General features: G+C 40.9%; 1 protein-coding gene across 1 annotated transcript; it reads left to right on the top strand.

Moving 5' to 3' along the window:
- Positions 1–1,730: 1,730 nt before the first annotated feature.
- On the top strand, positions 1,731–15,724 carry cpn1 (carboxypeptidase N, polypeptide 1). Its single transcript, XM_085170220.1, has 9 exons — positions 1,731–2,170; positions 3,741–3,937; positions 5,535–5,690; positions 9,721–9,897; positions 10,015–10,126; positions 12,082–12,221; positions 13,250–13,349; positions 15,051–15,169; positions 15,288–15,724. Exons 1-9 carry the CDS (start codon positions 1,936–1,938, stop codon positions 15,396–15,398), a joined length of 1,347 nt encoding a protein of 448 aa, XP_085026346.1. The 5' UTR covers positions 1,731–1,935; the 3' UTR covers positions 15,399–15,724.
- Positions 15,725–17,250: the final 1,526 nt, after the last annotated feature.

Below are 17,250 nucleotides of genomic sequence, written 5' to 3' on the forward strand. Positions count from 1 at the left end.
ACATGCCAGGTTTGCTGGTATTAATGCGTCAGCCGGCTCCTTCAACTAAGGTATTTTAAACTTAACTGCAGCTTATAATTCTTAGTTCGATGTTGAAATACTGTAATGGTACTCTGTGTAGTACCAGCTACATCCAGCAGATGTCAGCCTTGCAATATGTATTTTTTTAGAGCCACTGAAAGCGTCTGAATGAGTCAATGATGCATCTATGCGCTGTCAGACAAATGCAATTTTGCAGCTACAGTGTAAGATTTTGGCTTTTAGCAGTAAGACTGGTTATGAACACTGAACTGAATTTGTTGGGATGCAAAGATCTTTAGGAAAGGAAAAGTGGGACTGTTCGCAGGTTTTGTTCAAATCAGAAAACCCAAATAGTCCTATCTATTCCCAGTTGTTTATAAAATCACTCAAAGTAAAACTTCACGCTTGACTTCGATGACTTTATGGATGTTTTGACTTCTGGACTGAAAAACTGAGTTTTTGTTTTCGTGATGTTATAAAAAGTGGCGATGACAGATGTGTCTGGTTAGGGTGAGGGATGATTTCTGCTGGATTGTTTGACTCAAATGACAGTTACAGCTGAGCACACTTGGCCTGGCAGGGTGATGTGAACGAGACTGGCGAGCGGGATCAGAGCTTTGAGGCATAACATATGTAAACAGTGGAGCCGCAGAAATACAATCACTGGCAGAGACAGTGAGGACTGGTCTCATTCACTTGAGCTTGTTTATTAGAAAGCCACTGCTGCCACATGCGAATGTAAAAGCCTTAAACAGAAAAGCACATTTTGCCTTCATCCACTTTTGTCCACCGTCACTCAGCCACATCTTTTTCTCTCCTGCTTTTCCCTCCATCCTTGTCGGGTTCTTCCTCTCCTTGTCACCTTTTTCCTTCCTTTTCCCGAGCCTCCTGTTGCTCAATTTTCCATGTGCTACTTCTTCTCTTGGCCTCACGTTTGCTTTCCCCTCTCAATTTTTTTAAGCTTCTACAAGCAGTTGCACAACATTCTGCGAGGAAAAAGCTCCCTTTTTTCTTCAGCAGGCTTGATTGACAGCACCCCTTGCACGCTCTGCAGTAGTCGTAGTGTGTGTGTGTGTGTGTGTGTGTGTGTGTGTGTGTGTGTGTTTGTACGGGATGCATGCATCTCAGTATCGTCCTGTGCCTTTTAGAAGTTTAACTGCAGCATTTAGTCTTTTTGCAAGAGCCTGTGTTGGTATGTTTTTCTATGTGTTAGTGCTTTGGGGAAACAGAGCTACAAAAGCCAGTTCAAAGGTTGCAAAAGAGCTTTCACACTCATTCATCTGTGGACTGCAAGCGCATGTGCATGCACGTACACACACACACTCACACGTGCGTGCACGCACACGCAGGGGTTGTGTGTTGACTTAAGAGTTAATGAATGGATGATTGAGGGCTGCAGGGGTTGGGGAAAGCAGTGCCGTGGAAACAACCCCTCTTTCCCAGGAAGGGAGCACAGAACAAGAGTTAGAGACAAAGAAAGGGATGGAAAATGAGTGTCTCAGAGGCAGAATGAAATTCAGAGTGTGTGTGCCGAAAGCTCAGGGGGCTGTGGGGCAAACTACTTAAAGCAGAAGCATTTGAAGCCCCTAATAAAGCAAGTAGCATGTACTTGACAAGCACCCAAAGGGAAAGAGAGAGGGAGAGAAGCAGCTGTTGGAGGAGGAGAGTGAGACAAAGAAGGAGCAGGGGGCTGTCCTTACTTGCTCTTCACTGAGAGGACTGTATGTGGGAGGAGGCAGAGAGAGAGAGCTGGAGAAAAGAAGGGGCACAAGAAAGAAAAAGAGCAAGCAGGGAGCAAGCAGTATGTGTGGTGTGTGAAGGAGAATACATCTGAAATCCTGTGAGTGGTTTGCATAGTTGCAGGCAGCCTCTTCACCAGCCTCTCCTGCGCTGCACAACCTGGGCTAAGGGACCATGCAGCAACCCTGGACTCTTCCCTGGCTCTGTGCTCTCCTGCTGGGGCTGATGGGGTTCCTGGTGTCGGGCTCAGACTTCCAGCATCACAAATACGAGGACATGGTACGAGCTCTGTTTGCAGTGCAGAGCGAATGCCCCTACATCACGCGCATTTACAGCATCGGGCACAGCGTGGAGGGTCGCCACCTCTATGTCCTGGAGTTCAGCGATAACCCGGGCAACCACGAAGCATGTAAGTAACACCTGATCCGTTGTTTGACAGCCCAGTGACATGCTGTACAATGATTTCATGTTGCATTTTCCCCGAAGTGGATAATTGGCAGAAAACGTGATGGATGGAATTCGTTTAACAGCTTAATAATTTAATCCCAACTCCTCAACAAAGCTGATAAACATCTGCAAATGATATTAATCTATGATAGATTTCAAATGCACAATCTGTGCTACTGGCTCCTCATCTGTCTTGTACTTTTTGCCACACACAATGAGAATAGCTGGCAGAAGACTGAGTCTGCAAGAGGCTTCGGTTTTGTCTCAAGCTTTCGATTTTGCCTTTATGAAGCCGAACCACTGTGTGACTTAACAGTGAGGAGGAAACGGTGAAATGATCCCGAATTGGGTGCTTTGAACATCACTGGCTGTAAACTGAGGAAAACTCAAAAGTGAAAACAAAAAAAAAAAGGAAAAGAAAGAAGAAAGTGAAAGAATCGAGTCAACATCTGTGATTCATTTTGATTTTTCTTTGCCATCCAACCACTGACAAAATGTAGCAGATGACAAACAGAATCACTTTGAGTCATCAAGGATTTAACCCTGAATACACTCCCACAAAAACCACTGAATCAGCTCTTCAGGTATTTAGTTTGAAGCTGCTGTATGATTATATCCAATGTTTGCATTGGAAATTGGCCAAAATGTCATATCAAGGAAATGCTGTGGAAGATTTTTCCATTCTTGCATTTAAAAAAAAAAGCTTGACAACTGAAGGGAATGCTTTTTTGGCTCCAGCCAAGCCTGCTTTTTTTTGTGTGTGTTTGCATACTCAGAAGCTTCCTTCAGTAGAATTGAAGGATGTAGGCCTGTTCTGTCGCAAGGTGACCGAGGGTGAAAAACAGGAACTGAACACTTCATGAAGCGGGAGTGACCTGAGGTGTAGTCTGGGTCAAGCCTCCTGCACTCTGTACGAAGTTCATGTGTTTCACATACTGCTGAATGAGTGTGTGTGGATTTTCTTTCTTTCTTTTTAAACTACATGCTGGAGCCAGTGCTGTTTTGTGAACTCATGGCCAGTTGGAACTGTGCTAAAGAAAAAGAGGGGAGTTGCAATGCCCAGCATGCCATTTGGATGCCTGAAACAATTAGTGAAGGGCACTGATAGATTTGAAAGTATCAATGATGAAAAAAAACACAAGCGCTTATTCTTTGATGTGATGGTTTTAGTGTCAAATTTAGCGCAAATTTGTATCTAGTATTAAGTCATAGGTCTGACCTCTGGTAACCGTGCTTGGGGTTTTTTGCTTCCCTCAGCAGTGATTAATAAAGGGATCCTCAGGGGGAAGAAACCCTGCACAGAGAGCAAGGCTGATACATTGGTGGCAAATACACATAACTCATCCAGATAATTCAATCAGCACAATTTCCAGAGCTTATGTCTGTAAGAACATCCTTATCAGGAAATTTCTGCGACTGTGGCGTCCTGCATGTGTTTCCTCAGGTCATCTGTTTTAAATGTGATACTTGACAGCTCTGTGTGGCTTTTTTCGTAACTTCATGCCCCCTCTGCTTCTCCACTCCCTCCCCAGTGGAGCCCGAGTTCAAGTACGTGGGCAACATGCATGGCAACGAGGTGCTTGGGCGTGAGCTTCTCATCAAGTTCTCCCAGTTCTTGTGCGAGGAGTACCGAGCCAGAAACCAGCGAATCGTGAGGCTGATCCACGACACGCGCATCCACATCCTGCCTTCCATGAACCCCGATGGCTACGAGGTGGCTGCCAGACAGGTAATTTGAGCTTTAGGCTTAGACGTGCCAAAACAAAACTCCCTCTGGGACGTCTCTGGCTGTGTTTTTTCAAAGAAACCGTCCCCCGCGCAAAGAAGGAGAAAAAAAAAATCGATATTTTCTTTTCCCTTGGTTTTGTTCTTGGCAGTGGAAATATTAGAAATGTTGAGGTCCCTGAGTGAAACTAAACACCTGCGAGCCACACAGCTCAATCCATCTGATCTTTTAGGATTTTTAAACAAATACATGTGTGTGTGTGTGTGTGTGTGTGTGTGTGTGTGTGTTTGTGTGAGACGAGCGACTACGAGTCGAACAGTAGTTGATGATTTTTCTCCACCGTTTGCTTGCGTCTGTAATAATCCCATCTATCAGCTTCCCAAGAAAGCCCCTAACTTTGTGTCAGGGGTAATTATGGGCCGTGAAACAACTGATACACACGCAGACTGCTCCAACACAAATACACACACAGTCTCTTGCTGGCTAATGATATGTCCTGAAGCGACCAGCTTCACATGACAGTCCCTCTCCTTGCCACTCAGACGACACATACATACTGCACTGTAATTAGTTGCGTCAGCAGATGTTTGGGTGCAGCAGCATCTGTTCAAAAACGACAAGGCAGTTTCATTTTAAAGCATCCTTGGCGACTCAGTGTTGTGATCAAGCTTTTAGGGAAAAAAACAACAACAAGAAGAAATCTTATCAGAAAATGTAAGCTATAGACACCAACACACAGGTCAGTCAGCTCTTTTGCAAAGTCTTAGAAAGTCTCACGCTGAAATACAGAGGAAAGTCAAACCAATCAAAAAAGAGCTTCTTAAATTGCCCCCTTGCTTTACTTGATATATAAAAACATACAGTGACATTTAAGATTAAAGGTCTAAGCTAAAGATGCAAACAAATAAGAAAATTTCAAGGCACTCATAAAATAAAACAAGTCTACAGTTAGTGATGCCCCTGTGACGCTGCATTTAAGCAAAACAGACCTTTTAACTAAACTGAAATGTTAGCATCCTAACATGCTTGCAATGACAGTGCTAACTAATTCGATGTTTAGTTGGAGTATTGTTTACCATGCTCACTGTAGTGAGGGGGAAAAAAGCTGTTCCCTTTAAGCCAGCTTTCTTCTGATTGCCTGTCCCTTGCATCCAGAAGGCATAACAGCAGGTAGGAGGGGCTTCTGTGCCCACATGACATCATTAAGATCCAGCAGTAGAAAAAAAATGCCTAAGAGTGAGAACTTGAGCTTTTTGCTTAAAGTGCTTTGACTTTGGGTACTTTTAATCGATTGTGACAGTCTATCTGAGTGTGCAATCTGTTAGCACACTCAGTACCATGGATTTGTTGCACTTAAAACTCAGTTTTGGGAAAAATACTTGACTGTTGTTGCTCTATAGATAGCCTCTGAGGACTGGGGAATAATAAATTCAGCTTTGTTTTACTGCTTCTGAGAAATTTGAGCTCATAACTTGACCTCAGGAAACCTTAACGTCACAAGCCAAAATATGATCATTTAATCATTCTGGTGGGAAAGAGCAAGATTACTCACCAGTTTAAAAAAAATATGTTTTTTTTTTTGTGATCTGTGCATCAACAGGGTCCAGAGTTCAACGGTTACCTAGTGGGTCGAGGGAACGCCAGAGAAATCGATCTAAACCGTGACTTTCCGGACCTGAACGCGCTCATGTACTACTACGAGAAAACTAAAGGACGAAACCACCACCTGCCCCTCCCGGACAACTGGGAGCATCAGGTCAGTTCTGCTGAATACACGGAAACCGTTTGAGGGTGTACGTGTGTGTTAAAGTGTCCGTGTGTGTACGCAAGTGTGTGTGGCTCGGAGCATATGTGGGTGAGAGAGAGCATTTATCATGCTCGTGTGAGCGTGTGAGCGAAGCTGAATAATGAGCAGCTGTAACATAGTTGGGTTATCTTGGCTTTAACTTTGTTGACATAAACAAATTCATGAGATCTGCACTGGATGAGATTCCAGTGCCAGCTTTGTCTCAGCTAAATAATAAAAAAGTCCATATATTTAAATGTGAGTAGACTCAGTAGACTCCTTGGTAGGTCCTCTGTATCATTTTGTGACTTTTTTCTGCGTGTCTGTATAGCCTAGGCCTGTTTGCTTATCTTGCACATAGCAGGCTATAGCTCTTAGCATAGACACTGTGGTTGCCCTCATTCATATTTGGAGTCTTTGAAATATGAAACAGGTGGGGTAACTGGCAACCTAGCTCCGCAAACTGGAACAAACTGGAACAAAAGCGTTGGTAAGTCATATTAGTTTGCATATTTCTTTAGATGCTGGAGCTGAGAAAAAACACCCCAAGAAGAAGAAGCCCCCCGCCGCCAACAGCCTTCTTCTTCTCTGGGTCATAACATGTGATTAACTATATGCACTGTTTATGAGGACTTTGAGCCTCAGCTAAACATTTTTTGGTTTTCATCACCATCATGAGAAGTTACAGTGAGCCACTCTGCGGCGTCAGAGTGTAACTGTTACCCTGAGGCACTGGCTGACTCCTCACTTTGCTGCTATTTTACCCAAAACTGTCTGCACATTGCTATGTCTGCACAATAAAAGTACAGATGCTCTCTACATAGAATAGATACTATATAAACCTGCCACACTTACACGGTGACTGAGACTAAGGAAGAAAAATGTGCCTCAGAGTTTCGGCGTAAGCAGCAGAGTTCAGATTGGCTGTGGGAGAGACCTGGCTTCATTCTGGGTGATTGAATGGCCTTTGTAGCGCAATGTGTACTTATTTCAGATCACTGAAGTGTAAAATGAACAGTGGAGAGTAACATGAGAGTGCGTGCTGTCAAACAGTCCACTAGCCTGCCAAAAAGTACATTTTAACTATTAAGGTCAGATCCTTGGGGGTGTCTCGACTGCAGCCTCCAGTAGGGCTGTTGTTCATAGTTTCCTTGAAAAATAAAATTCCTCCCTCTTAAGGACAGTCAGTTTTTATTATGACTGATAGATAGCTTCATGTTTTGAGAACTGAAATATGAACCCAAAGTTGATTATATCTTGAACCGTCCAAATTAAAATACTTTTAGCTAGATTTAGTGATAGACTGTAAAGAAAAGACGGATATAATTCTCGTAGAAGTGTCTTAAACATACATTTAAACCCTTCTTCTTATGGGGAGTCCCAAAAAGAAATCAACTTCACCGACTTACGTGCACGTGCGGAGGAGGGGCGGGGGTATTTCAGCTGTCACAGGGCAAGAGGTGGGTAGAAGTCTACGAGAAAATGACCCTCATTTGGTTTATGAGCTCAGTGTTTTCCTTACGCATTTATGGTCTCACTTGCTCGTGTCAAGTCTTATTAAATATAACATGTTCACTTTGTAAATTATTTATTAGGGGGGGAAATGAAACAGGGTATGCTTTAGGACAGGGTGTCAAACATGGGTGTCTTTGTCTGGGCTAGAAATGCCCAGACAAAGACAAAGGTGTAAATTTGAGACTTGTAACTGTATTTTTTATAAGTTTATTGCAGCTTTTCCTATTAATAAAGCCCTTCCCATGGACATTGATGCTAGCTACACTAATACAGTCACAATCAACTATAGACATTTCTGTTGGTCTACAGTAAAAAAAACTAAAACATTTTCTCTGAATTAGTCGTGATAGTCTGTTCTGTATTTACAGGACAGTCTGAGCAATGAGCTACCGAAACCTTTTCTGTAATTTTAAATGTTTAATTCTTATAATTTAAAATCAGAGTCGTGCCGATGGATTTCTTTAATTTAATACAGTTGCATGTTTGTTACCATGTCAGAAAAACTGAGGTGACCACTTCTTTGTCTTATATTAAGATATCTCATGGATTAAAGGTGTTGTTTACTTCTTTATACTGAGAGAAATGGAAGTTTCACTGGTCCAGTTAAACTCAAAGTGAGCTGTATATGGTCTGTGAAATGAAAAATTTGAATGAGTTTGACATCTCTGCTTTAATCCAGTTGCCAAGTGGATTGCAAGCATGCAATGTGCTTGATTTCAGTTTATGAGGAGTAAATATTATCCTTTAGGAAACAAAGAAAGTCATATCAGTGCTTTAAAATGAGTGCGTGATTGATTTCTCTTCCCTCAAAATAACTCTTTTCAGTGTTTTAAGCAGTTTTGACAGGGCATGTCATTACAGAGAGGTGGTTTCAGTGTAGTTTTCCTTTTCTTTCCCTGTCGCCACACCACTTTTGTTCCCAAGCAAAGGTGGAAAATTGTGTTTTTTAACCTCTAACTGCAAAACCAGAGAGCCAGGGAGTCTGTACATATGACTGTCTCCTGATGCAGAAACACAAAAGGGTAACTGTGCTTGTCTTACAGCTGCTTCATTTATGCTGGTCAGGAATACATTCTCACATAAAGCCTCAAGCCCTGCAGGCTCGAGAATGCAGCTTTTACTAATTTAGCTAAGTGATGAAACTTTCTTCACTGGAACAAGTGCAAGACTAAACTGAGATGTGCTAAAATAAGACTGAGAACTGGGCAGCAGCACATTTTCCAAGTTTCACTTTCATTTCTCTTAGAAATACCTTATTTACAGAGCCCCAGAAGAGCCCGACATAAAACAAGGGTCCTTTTGCAAAAGTATCCACAGACATTTGACTGGCCTCCAGAGGACATCCCTCACCCAGTGTGAAAACTAACTTCAGACTGTCAGCGATCCTCTAAGTGATCCAGAATGTTTGATTTGCTTCTCTTTGCATTTAATATGGGGTAGTATCCTCTGTTATTAGTAGAGCTCTGTGATCTGGCCGTGTCTGTCCTTCGTGTGTAACCCTACACCGCGGTGACAGCCCTTATTTCAAAGGATGCACAAGTATATATAAAGATCTACAGATAATAAATTCCTGCCGGCGTTCAAAACGGGAGCCAGACCTCTTGCTTACAGCTGCTCTGTTCAAGGTCACTGGGCTCTGATCAGCTTGATTATTCTTGAACAGAGTCAGACTGTGTTTATTGTCCTACATACCATATTCAAGGAGAGGTATTACGCCTCGTCTCCAAACGTGATAAATGGCTCTGAGAGTGTGAGGAGAGTTAACGCTGACAGAGAAAATAAATGGCAGCCCCAAGTGGAATTTCAAGGTCTGCAGCAATGCAATGGAGATGCCATCTGGCTGAGGCTGATCCCGTTCATGCAGAATTTGATGAATTAATTAGCAAAAAGATCAAAAACCTTTAAATCAGTTTGCATATTATGAATTATATGTACACGTAACTGTTGTGTTTCCACTCCTTTGTTGCTAAGTCCAGCTTCAGTTTGTGAATTTTGTATATTCTTACTAAATTTAACAAACTGAAATGGTTGGTATTCTTTAACCATGAAGCTAACCATGCCTGATGCATTTAGGAGGAGCTAGGTGAATCATTAAATGTGCTTGAGCAAAGTAGAAGATTCTTTAAACTCCAACCATTTTTGCAAAATGATTAAGTAAAAAAGAAAGGCAGAGAGAAAATATGTCCATAAGGCAAAGCAGAGGAAACTGGGGTTTGTCCAGATAAGCAGCCAACCAGAGAAGCCAGCAGCTTTGGATGAAAAGAAAACCAGATGTCAACCCGCTGATGTTGTTTGGGAAATATCTCAGTTGACGTAAAGGACTGTATGGGATTCTGCATTATAACTTATTTGATGATTTAGAGACATTTTGACAGGTTCTCAAGTGGGATTAGATTGTTTCATTTGGGGAATTGGAATAAAGATGCATGCACGTGGTAGTGCAAGTACAGTAAATCTTAAATGTCCTGCTTCTCATCCTCCCCAGGTTCAACCAGAGACTTTGGCTGTGATAAAATGGATGCAAAACTACAACTTCATTCTGTCAGCGAATCTTCACGGAGGAGCCGTGGTGGCCAATTACCCCTTCGACAAGTCGAGAGATGGCCGCATTCGAGGGCGGACCACCTATTCGGCCACGCCTGATGACAAGATCTTCAGAAAGGTGCGCGACAGATTAAAATTTCCAGATGTGACACACATCTCATACCGTCACTGCCTGTTGTGTGGGGATGAAAACACGTGGACGAATGGGCCCGTGTCCTTTTGTGTGTGATGACAGTTGGCGAGGACCTACTCATACGCTCACGGCTGGATGCACAAGGGCTGGAACTGTGGCGACTACTTTGATGAGGGGATCACCAATGGGGCCAGCTGGTACTCGTTGTCCAAAGGTGAGCAAAACGTCTTCTCCTGAGCAGAAGGGAAGACAACAGCAATGCATAGTAAAAGCACAAGAGACTCACTTGGGGCAGTCTCTAAATTATTACTGAGGCTGGCTTTCGTAATCGAATTAATCGTAATTCAAACTAAATTATTTACACGCTGTTTACATCTATTTTTGGCCAGTGAGTCTGCATCTGGATTTATATTATGCTGCTTTGGCACCACAAAAGTTAGTGCTGTAGCTCAACACCAACAACACTAACTGCTGTCCTGACCTCTTAGGTTTCCAGAGAAGTACTGGTTGGCAACATTCCAGTATGTACAAACTCATAATATAAACAGCTACTTAGAAAGTAAACTATTACACCCCCCCCCCCCCAGACATTTTGGAATTTGAAAGCCAAAGAAGATAATAGCTAAATTATCAGTTTAAATAAGAATGAGCTGAAAAAATGCCCTGCCACACGAGCACACAGTCCTCTATCCTACGTACAAAACACATTGTTCCTTGCCTACATGCAAAATTTCCATGTGCTGTGGAACAATCGCTGTAATTCTCCTGCTAAAGAAAGACAAGGCCATCTGAGTGATGGCTTCCTGCTGTCATTACCTTCAGCATGAATGAAATACACTGACTGGCTCGCAAGGCACGCTTCTCCAGTGTCATCATGCACTGGGTCTGCGCTTGCCTTAAACCCCCTTACCTCTTGCACACTGCCAGCTAGCAGTAGAGCGGTGGACAGGGGGTGTAAAAGGCACCCATTCAATACGATCTGCACCATCAGCAGGCAGCGTGCAGCACTCTGAAAAAGTCTTGAGTCACCTCTAATTTCTTTATATTTTGCTTCCAGGAAGCCAGACCTTGAGCAGTAGTTCTCCAAGCTTTCTGAAGGGTCTGTGGACCTGAACATTTTCAGTTGACTCAGTTTTTTTAAATTTGATTTTTCTAGCAATTATTTATTTCATGGTCCAGGCTTTAAAGGGTTAAAGTCTACAAGGCAACCTTAGTGGTGACAATTCCTTTTTTTCTTTAAGTAAAGGATCCTTTAAATTTTAACTAAGCTGGAGAGGACCTCGCCTTTTAGTGAGGTTGAAACGAATCATACGGCTCAGCTGGCCTCCCCACTGCTCTTTTTTTTGTGTAAAATCCCATAAACTCTCTATAAATGGAACTGAAGCTTGAAGAGAGTTTTGAATTTTGTGAAATTTCTTGTAATAGCTGAAAATATGCATTCATTAAGCCTCCTCCTCCATGCTGGCAGAGACCCTCTCAGGAGTCACACAGCCTTAGGCGCTCGCACGAAACTTAAACTCCTCACCCTCTCACGGTTCGCTTAAAGGCTGGAAAACTTGTGTGCTGCTTTTTAATGAAAGCTTACAGTAATGCACTGTTACAGTAATGAATTCTTGGAAGTTAAAAAATACCAAGTTTATCCAACTCTCTGGGCATATATTCAGTTTCAGCTCGGTTAATCTGCAACTGCAACAATAACAACCCCCATTTCTTTGATGCGCAAGTCCTGATCCAGGCTGCTCTGGTTTCTCCTCAGCAGTGTGAGTCTGATGAGCTTTTCACTTGAGTCATGCGAGCTTTTGAACTGACTGAAAACGCCCAGAGTCTCACTTAGAAGCAGCATGCTATGTTTATTTTACCAGGTCTTTATGCTCCAAGTGTTATGTCGGGGTCTGTGGGGTTACATATGAACCTTCCCTCCCTTCTGGCTCCTTGTACATTTGTTTTTGATGAAAGGTGGAGCCATATTGTAAAGCCAAAAACAGAAGATTTTTTTAAAGCAACTTATATAATTTTGAACAGCTTCCTCAAGAGGCAAAGCGTGGTGGAAAAAACACTTTGAATCTATAAATATAACTAATGTGTCCTGTTGCAAAGACCTAGAAATCTAAAGTGAAGAGCCACATTAATACATTTATTGTCCTCCTAAAATATTTATCTGTGTTTCAGGCATGCAGGACTTCAACTACTTGTACACCAACTGCTTCGAGATCACTCTGGAGCTGAGCTGCGATAAGTTTCCTCCGGCATCAGCACTGCCGAGAGAATGGCTGGGCAACCGGGAAGCGCTGGTTTCATACCTAGAACAGGTTTGCACATGACGAAATTTGGCAAATCAAAGTTATACTGAAAGAGTATTTAATTTATTGGAGCTCAATGCACCACACATACACAGCTACACTATTACACATAAAAACCCAACTGCCAGGAGTCGTGAGTCTGCTGCCCTGGTGTCTTGTGAATATTGGCAGTCGCCTCTGGGATAAAGTGACCAAAAAAATTAGATGCGTGAAATTCTGTGTAATATGAGTAATCTGACTTTTAACCTTCTTCAAGGATGGAACAAGGCCGTGGTCTGAGGACAACAACATGTCCTTTATTCCACTGAGATTCAAAAAGCGATGCTTTGCCACTAATAATGTTTCTGTGAGGGTGGGCTCCCAGTTGCATATATTTTTTTGCAAAGCACTGATTAAACAAACTAAACTGGGCCTGCAGATGCTGTTCTGGTCTTTCTTTAGCTGCTGAACACTGCTGAGCCTAAGGAGTGTTAATTAAGTCTGAGGTGTTGAAATGTAGCTTAGGATTCCTTCATTTTCACTCATATTTATTAGCACATACAGTATTTTCTCCAAAAAAAACTATATATATAAAAAGTATATTCAAGTATAATCTTTCTCTTTTAAACATTAAGCAATAATTTTGAGCAAAATGCAACTGAAATATATAAATAATTAATCATTTGGGAAAATATGTATAAACTGAATGTATACCGAGAAAGTAAATGAACAGATTCCATTAAATCTAAAGTTTTGTAACAAAATGTACATGTAATCAAATCCCTTTAAGTCAGTATTTCAGACTTTAGGTTTCAGGGTTTTGAGCGTATGTGCTAATAAACATAAGTAAGTGCTGAAAGCTTTGAAGAAACTTTCTGGATGAGGTCAAACATCTTCAAAAAAACTTAAAGATGTCCAGTCACCTTCCTTTTTTAAGCTCTTAAGACTACAGACAGCTTTACACATCAAACAGATGGTAGGAATCCAATTTCCAAACCTTAGATTTTATTAAATATACTTCAATATTTAAAGTATGCACATGTTTCATCTTTTCTCAGGTGCATCATGGGATAAAAGGCATGGTGTATGATGAAAACAACAACCCCATCAGCAAAGCAGAGATCTCAGTAGCTGGCATCAACCATGACGTGACTGCAGGTAACAGGGACTTTTGGTGTATATGTGGTTGTTAGTGTTTTTTCTTTCACTCCAAAACTTGATAGGTGTGGAAGCTGGATTTATAGTGACTGATTGTCTAGTGTCCCAGCCAGTGAAATAGAAGACCAGTGTTTGATAACATCTCATTTCAAAATGAGACAAGGACACATACTGCATGACTAATGGCAGGCACTAACAATAACTTCTGCATGAATCGAATGCCTCGAGCAGCCAGAAGTCGACTTTGAGTCTCAGTTCCATAAAAATATGATCCTTTGGAAATAAAACAGAATGAAACAAGACGCAACCTCGACAAGACTTTTAGCGATGAACTAAATGTTAGTATGATATCCAAATTTTAAAAGTGCATTCAATCCTCACACGCAAAAGGACAGTCGAGTGCATCTAATGGTGTGGTGTGGAAGTCAAGCACAGATATAACGGAGCAAGTCATCCTCTACTGGTCAGTGGTGGAAATGCAACTTGAGAGATATTAAAGTCACCTATCAACAGTGTTGGGAAGGTTACTTTTAAAATGTATTCCATTACAGATTACAGAATACATACCCCAAAATGTATTCTGTAACGTATTCCGTTACGTTACTCAATGAGAGTAATGTATTCTGAATACTTTGGATTACTTAATATATTATCATGCTGTTTACAACTACATGAATGTACTATTGCTGTGATTTATTACTGTTACTGAAGGTCCGCGGCTCTGAACCTTAGTAAAGGGACCTCTGGCTAATACGGTGGGTTCTGTGTCGGGCTCGTAGCCGAAAACTAGCTTTAATAGCTTAATAGCTTACTTACAACTGGGCTGTCAGTCACTCATCTTGGCTGCAGTGGTTATTATTATATTTACATGCTTCCAGCTCCCGTTTTTGCTCGATGACAGCTCGTACTTTCCCTTTTTCTCCCTCCCTCGCTCACAAACACATAACGGGTATGGCAGTCCATTCTCCCTGCAGCACGTACTACACTGCCTATGATGCTACATTCTTTAGAGCTATACCTGTAGCATTCTGCCTATTAGCTTAGCACAACAACAACAGGCGCTCTCTCACCCAGGAAACACGTAGAGAGAGCGTCACCCTGTAACCATGGCAACCGTAACGCTGCCACCTGGAACAACAGAACGTAGCTGTCAAACAAAACCCAAACAGTCCTGACCCGCGACAATATGAAACAGGGAAGTGCCGCCGTGTAATCCATTTATTTCAACAAAGTAACTGTATTCTAAATACCACCTTTTTAAACGGTAACTGTAACGGAATACAGTTACTCATATTTTGTATTTTAAATACGTAACGGCGGTACATGTATTCCGTTACTCCCCAACACTGCCTATCAAGACGTGCAGCCTGTACACTCACCAGCCAGTTCAACAGGTGCATCTCACTACTACAGGGATTAGCCCCTTTTTTGCCTTTAGAACTACTTTAATTCTTCATGCCACATATTTAACAAAGTACTGCAAACATTCCTCAGAGGATCCATATTGGCATAATGGCATCGCGTAGTTCATAATCAGTTTCCAATTTGGCACAAACAACTTTCTTTATTTAGTGTGAATTATTTTTTGTTAAAAACTACCGTCATTGTCGACATATTGGTGGCACTCCAGGAATATGTTTAATTAATTAAGATACAGCGACTGTACGAGTCTCATAATTTTCCTTACATGTGCTCCTCCAGGAGTTGATGGCGACTACTTCAGACTTCTGTTGCCAGGCACTTACACTGTAACAGCCTCTGCGCCCGGTTATCTCCCTTTCACCAGCACTGTCACAGTGGGACCAGCTGAGGCCATACAGGTTGGTTTCTGCTCGTATGGTTGGTCTGACCAAACTTGCGGTTATTGTGTGGTGTGTGTGTTTTTATGTCTTCTAAATAAACTAACTCACACCTTTTATTCCACCTGGTCCCTGACAGCTTCATTTTTACTTGAAACCAGCACCAAAACAAAACCTGAAGGTGAAGCCGCACCACGGCAGGAGGAACCTCTCATCTCCTAAAGCTCCCTTGAAGCTTGGCCCAAGATGAGGCATGGACAATCATTTAGATGGCACACAGTCATAAACAAATACACAGAAGAGCTCGTACAAAAAAAACATACACATGCATACGCGTATGAATTATGTAAATGATACACGACCTTAACATACCTTTGTAGTCCTAGCGTCTATTTCCTTTTTGGGTTTTGTTTTTCTGTATCAAGAAACTGTTGAAAGGCTGGTGTATTTATCCAACAGTTTTAATTTGTATGAACACAGCTAGCCTGTATTTGTAAAGGATATTTTTTTGGTTTTGATTACAATAATTTGATGGTAAGTGAAAATGAAATTAAAGAAATGTTTTTACCATCTGTATTTAAGACTTCTTTATTATTGCTGGTTTATTGCTCTGAAAAACAGGGAATTTAAAAAAAAAAAGTGCACTCAGGTACACATTTAAAGCATGTAATAGATATTAATACACTGATTTGCTGAAATGGACATTCATTTTTAAATATTTCGCATTTATTGATTTCAAAATATTTCACAGAATTGTCTTTTTCACATTATAAAATACTTAATTGGCCTTTAGACTTGATCTTAAAGGTTAATATTGTTTACCTTTTTTGGTAATAACAATTCTTTTTCAAAAAATCAAAGTCAAATGAGGCTCTGTGCAGGCAGGTGGTAAGGAGGACCCAAAGTGCAGACATTCAGAGGCAAAATGTAAACTCAAAAGTAACAAAAATGACAATAGACACTCACACAGGTAGATAGACCACACAGTAAGATGAGGGTAGATCATGACACAGACAAATGAAAACACAGGGCTTAAATACACAGAGGGAGCAATCAGGGAATGGGAGACAGGAGGGAAACACAGCTGGGGCAAATCAGGGCTGACAAGTCAAAGGAAGCAAAACCAGACACATTATCATGAGATACGGACTTTCAAAGTAAAACAGGAAACAGACTGAAATTACAGACAGACTCACAAGCAGACACTGCAACAGAGGGAACAGAGACGTGGGAGCATGGCAGACACAGACACCGACTGGACACAGAACAGAGGGAGTATGGAAACCCAAACTTAAGAACTACAAAAATCATAAACCAAGAAGGACCGGGGAAAATACAAAACAGAAACCAAAACAGAAAAACAGAAACCAAAACCTTCACAGTAATAAACCAAGATGAGAACACAAATAAAGGTACAAAACTGAAAACACTGGGTCAACGACTCAGGCACCCTAACAATCAAAGGGAATTGTTGCTGCAGTTGCAGTCATCTGACTTTACATCTTGCAGCAAAATAAAAAAATAAAAAAATACATAAATCTGTTTTAATCATTTATTTTTGTATGCAAGTGCCTATAAGGAGCTTTATAAGGAATTTCAGTAAAATATTTATTTTAGAAGTTTTTTGAAAGTATGAAGTATCAAATAAATAGTAATAATTAATTAAATAACAGTAAAAACAAAAAAGGTAACATAGGTAGTACAAAAAGGGTAGGATAAAAATACATACAAAATGATAATAAATTTCTATTTATTCTTTATTTACCCTTTTAACTCCTGTTTTAATTTATATTCCCATTTTTTATTATATTTTTACATTTACACATTTCTTCATTTATTTATCTATATTTGTAATTCTTCTCAACAGACTGTAAATTTTTCCTCAAACTAAAATATCTGTTTTCCTTTCTCACATTGTTCTATTTTATTATACATGCGAGTCTTGCTAAAGAACAGAGCTGATTAATCTATTTAAATGAATATTTATTTATATTTATTTTATTTATTCATTTGGATTCTTTAGGACTATTTCTGTGTGTGATGGAAATAATATATGGACTCATAGGAAAATGTGCATTTCAGGGTGCATACAGTAGATGTCC

This window comes from Neolamprologus multifasciatus, chromosome 8 (assembly GCF_963576455.1).
Source record: "Neolamprologus multifasciatus chromosome 8, fNeoMul1.2, whole genome shotgun sequence".
NCBI classification, from domain to species: Eukaryota; Metazoa; Chordata; class Actinopteri; order Cichliformes; family Cichlidae; genus Neolamprologus; species Neolamprologus multifasciatus.

Bases quoted from the DNA above. Each gene is read 5' to 3' on its own strand.
- cpn1 (XM_085170220.1), top strand. From the start codon at position 1,936: ATGCAGCAACCCTGGACTCTTCCCTGGCTCTGTGCTCTCCTGCTGGGG. The intron at 2,171-3,740 runs GTAAGTAACACC...CTCCCTCCCCAG, and splicing joins CCCGGGCAACCACGAAGCAT to TGGAGCCCGAGTTCAAGTAC. The intron at 10,127-12,081 runs GTGAGCAAAACG...TCTGTGTTTCAG, and splicing joins CTGGTACTCGTTGTCCAAAG to GCATGCAGGACTTCAACTAC.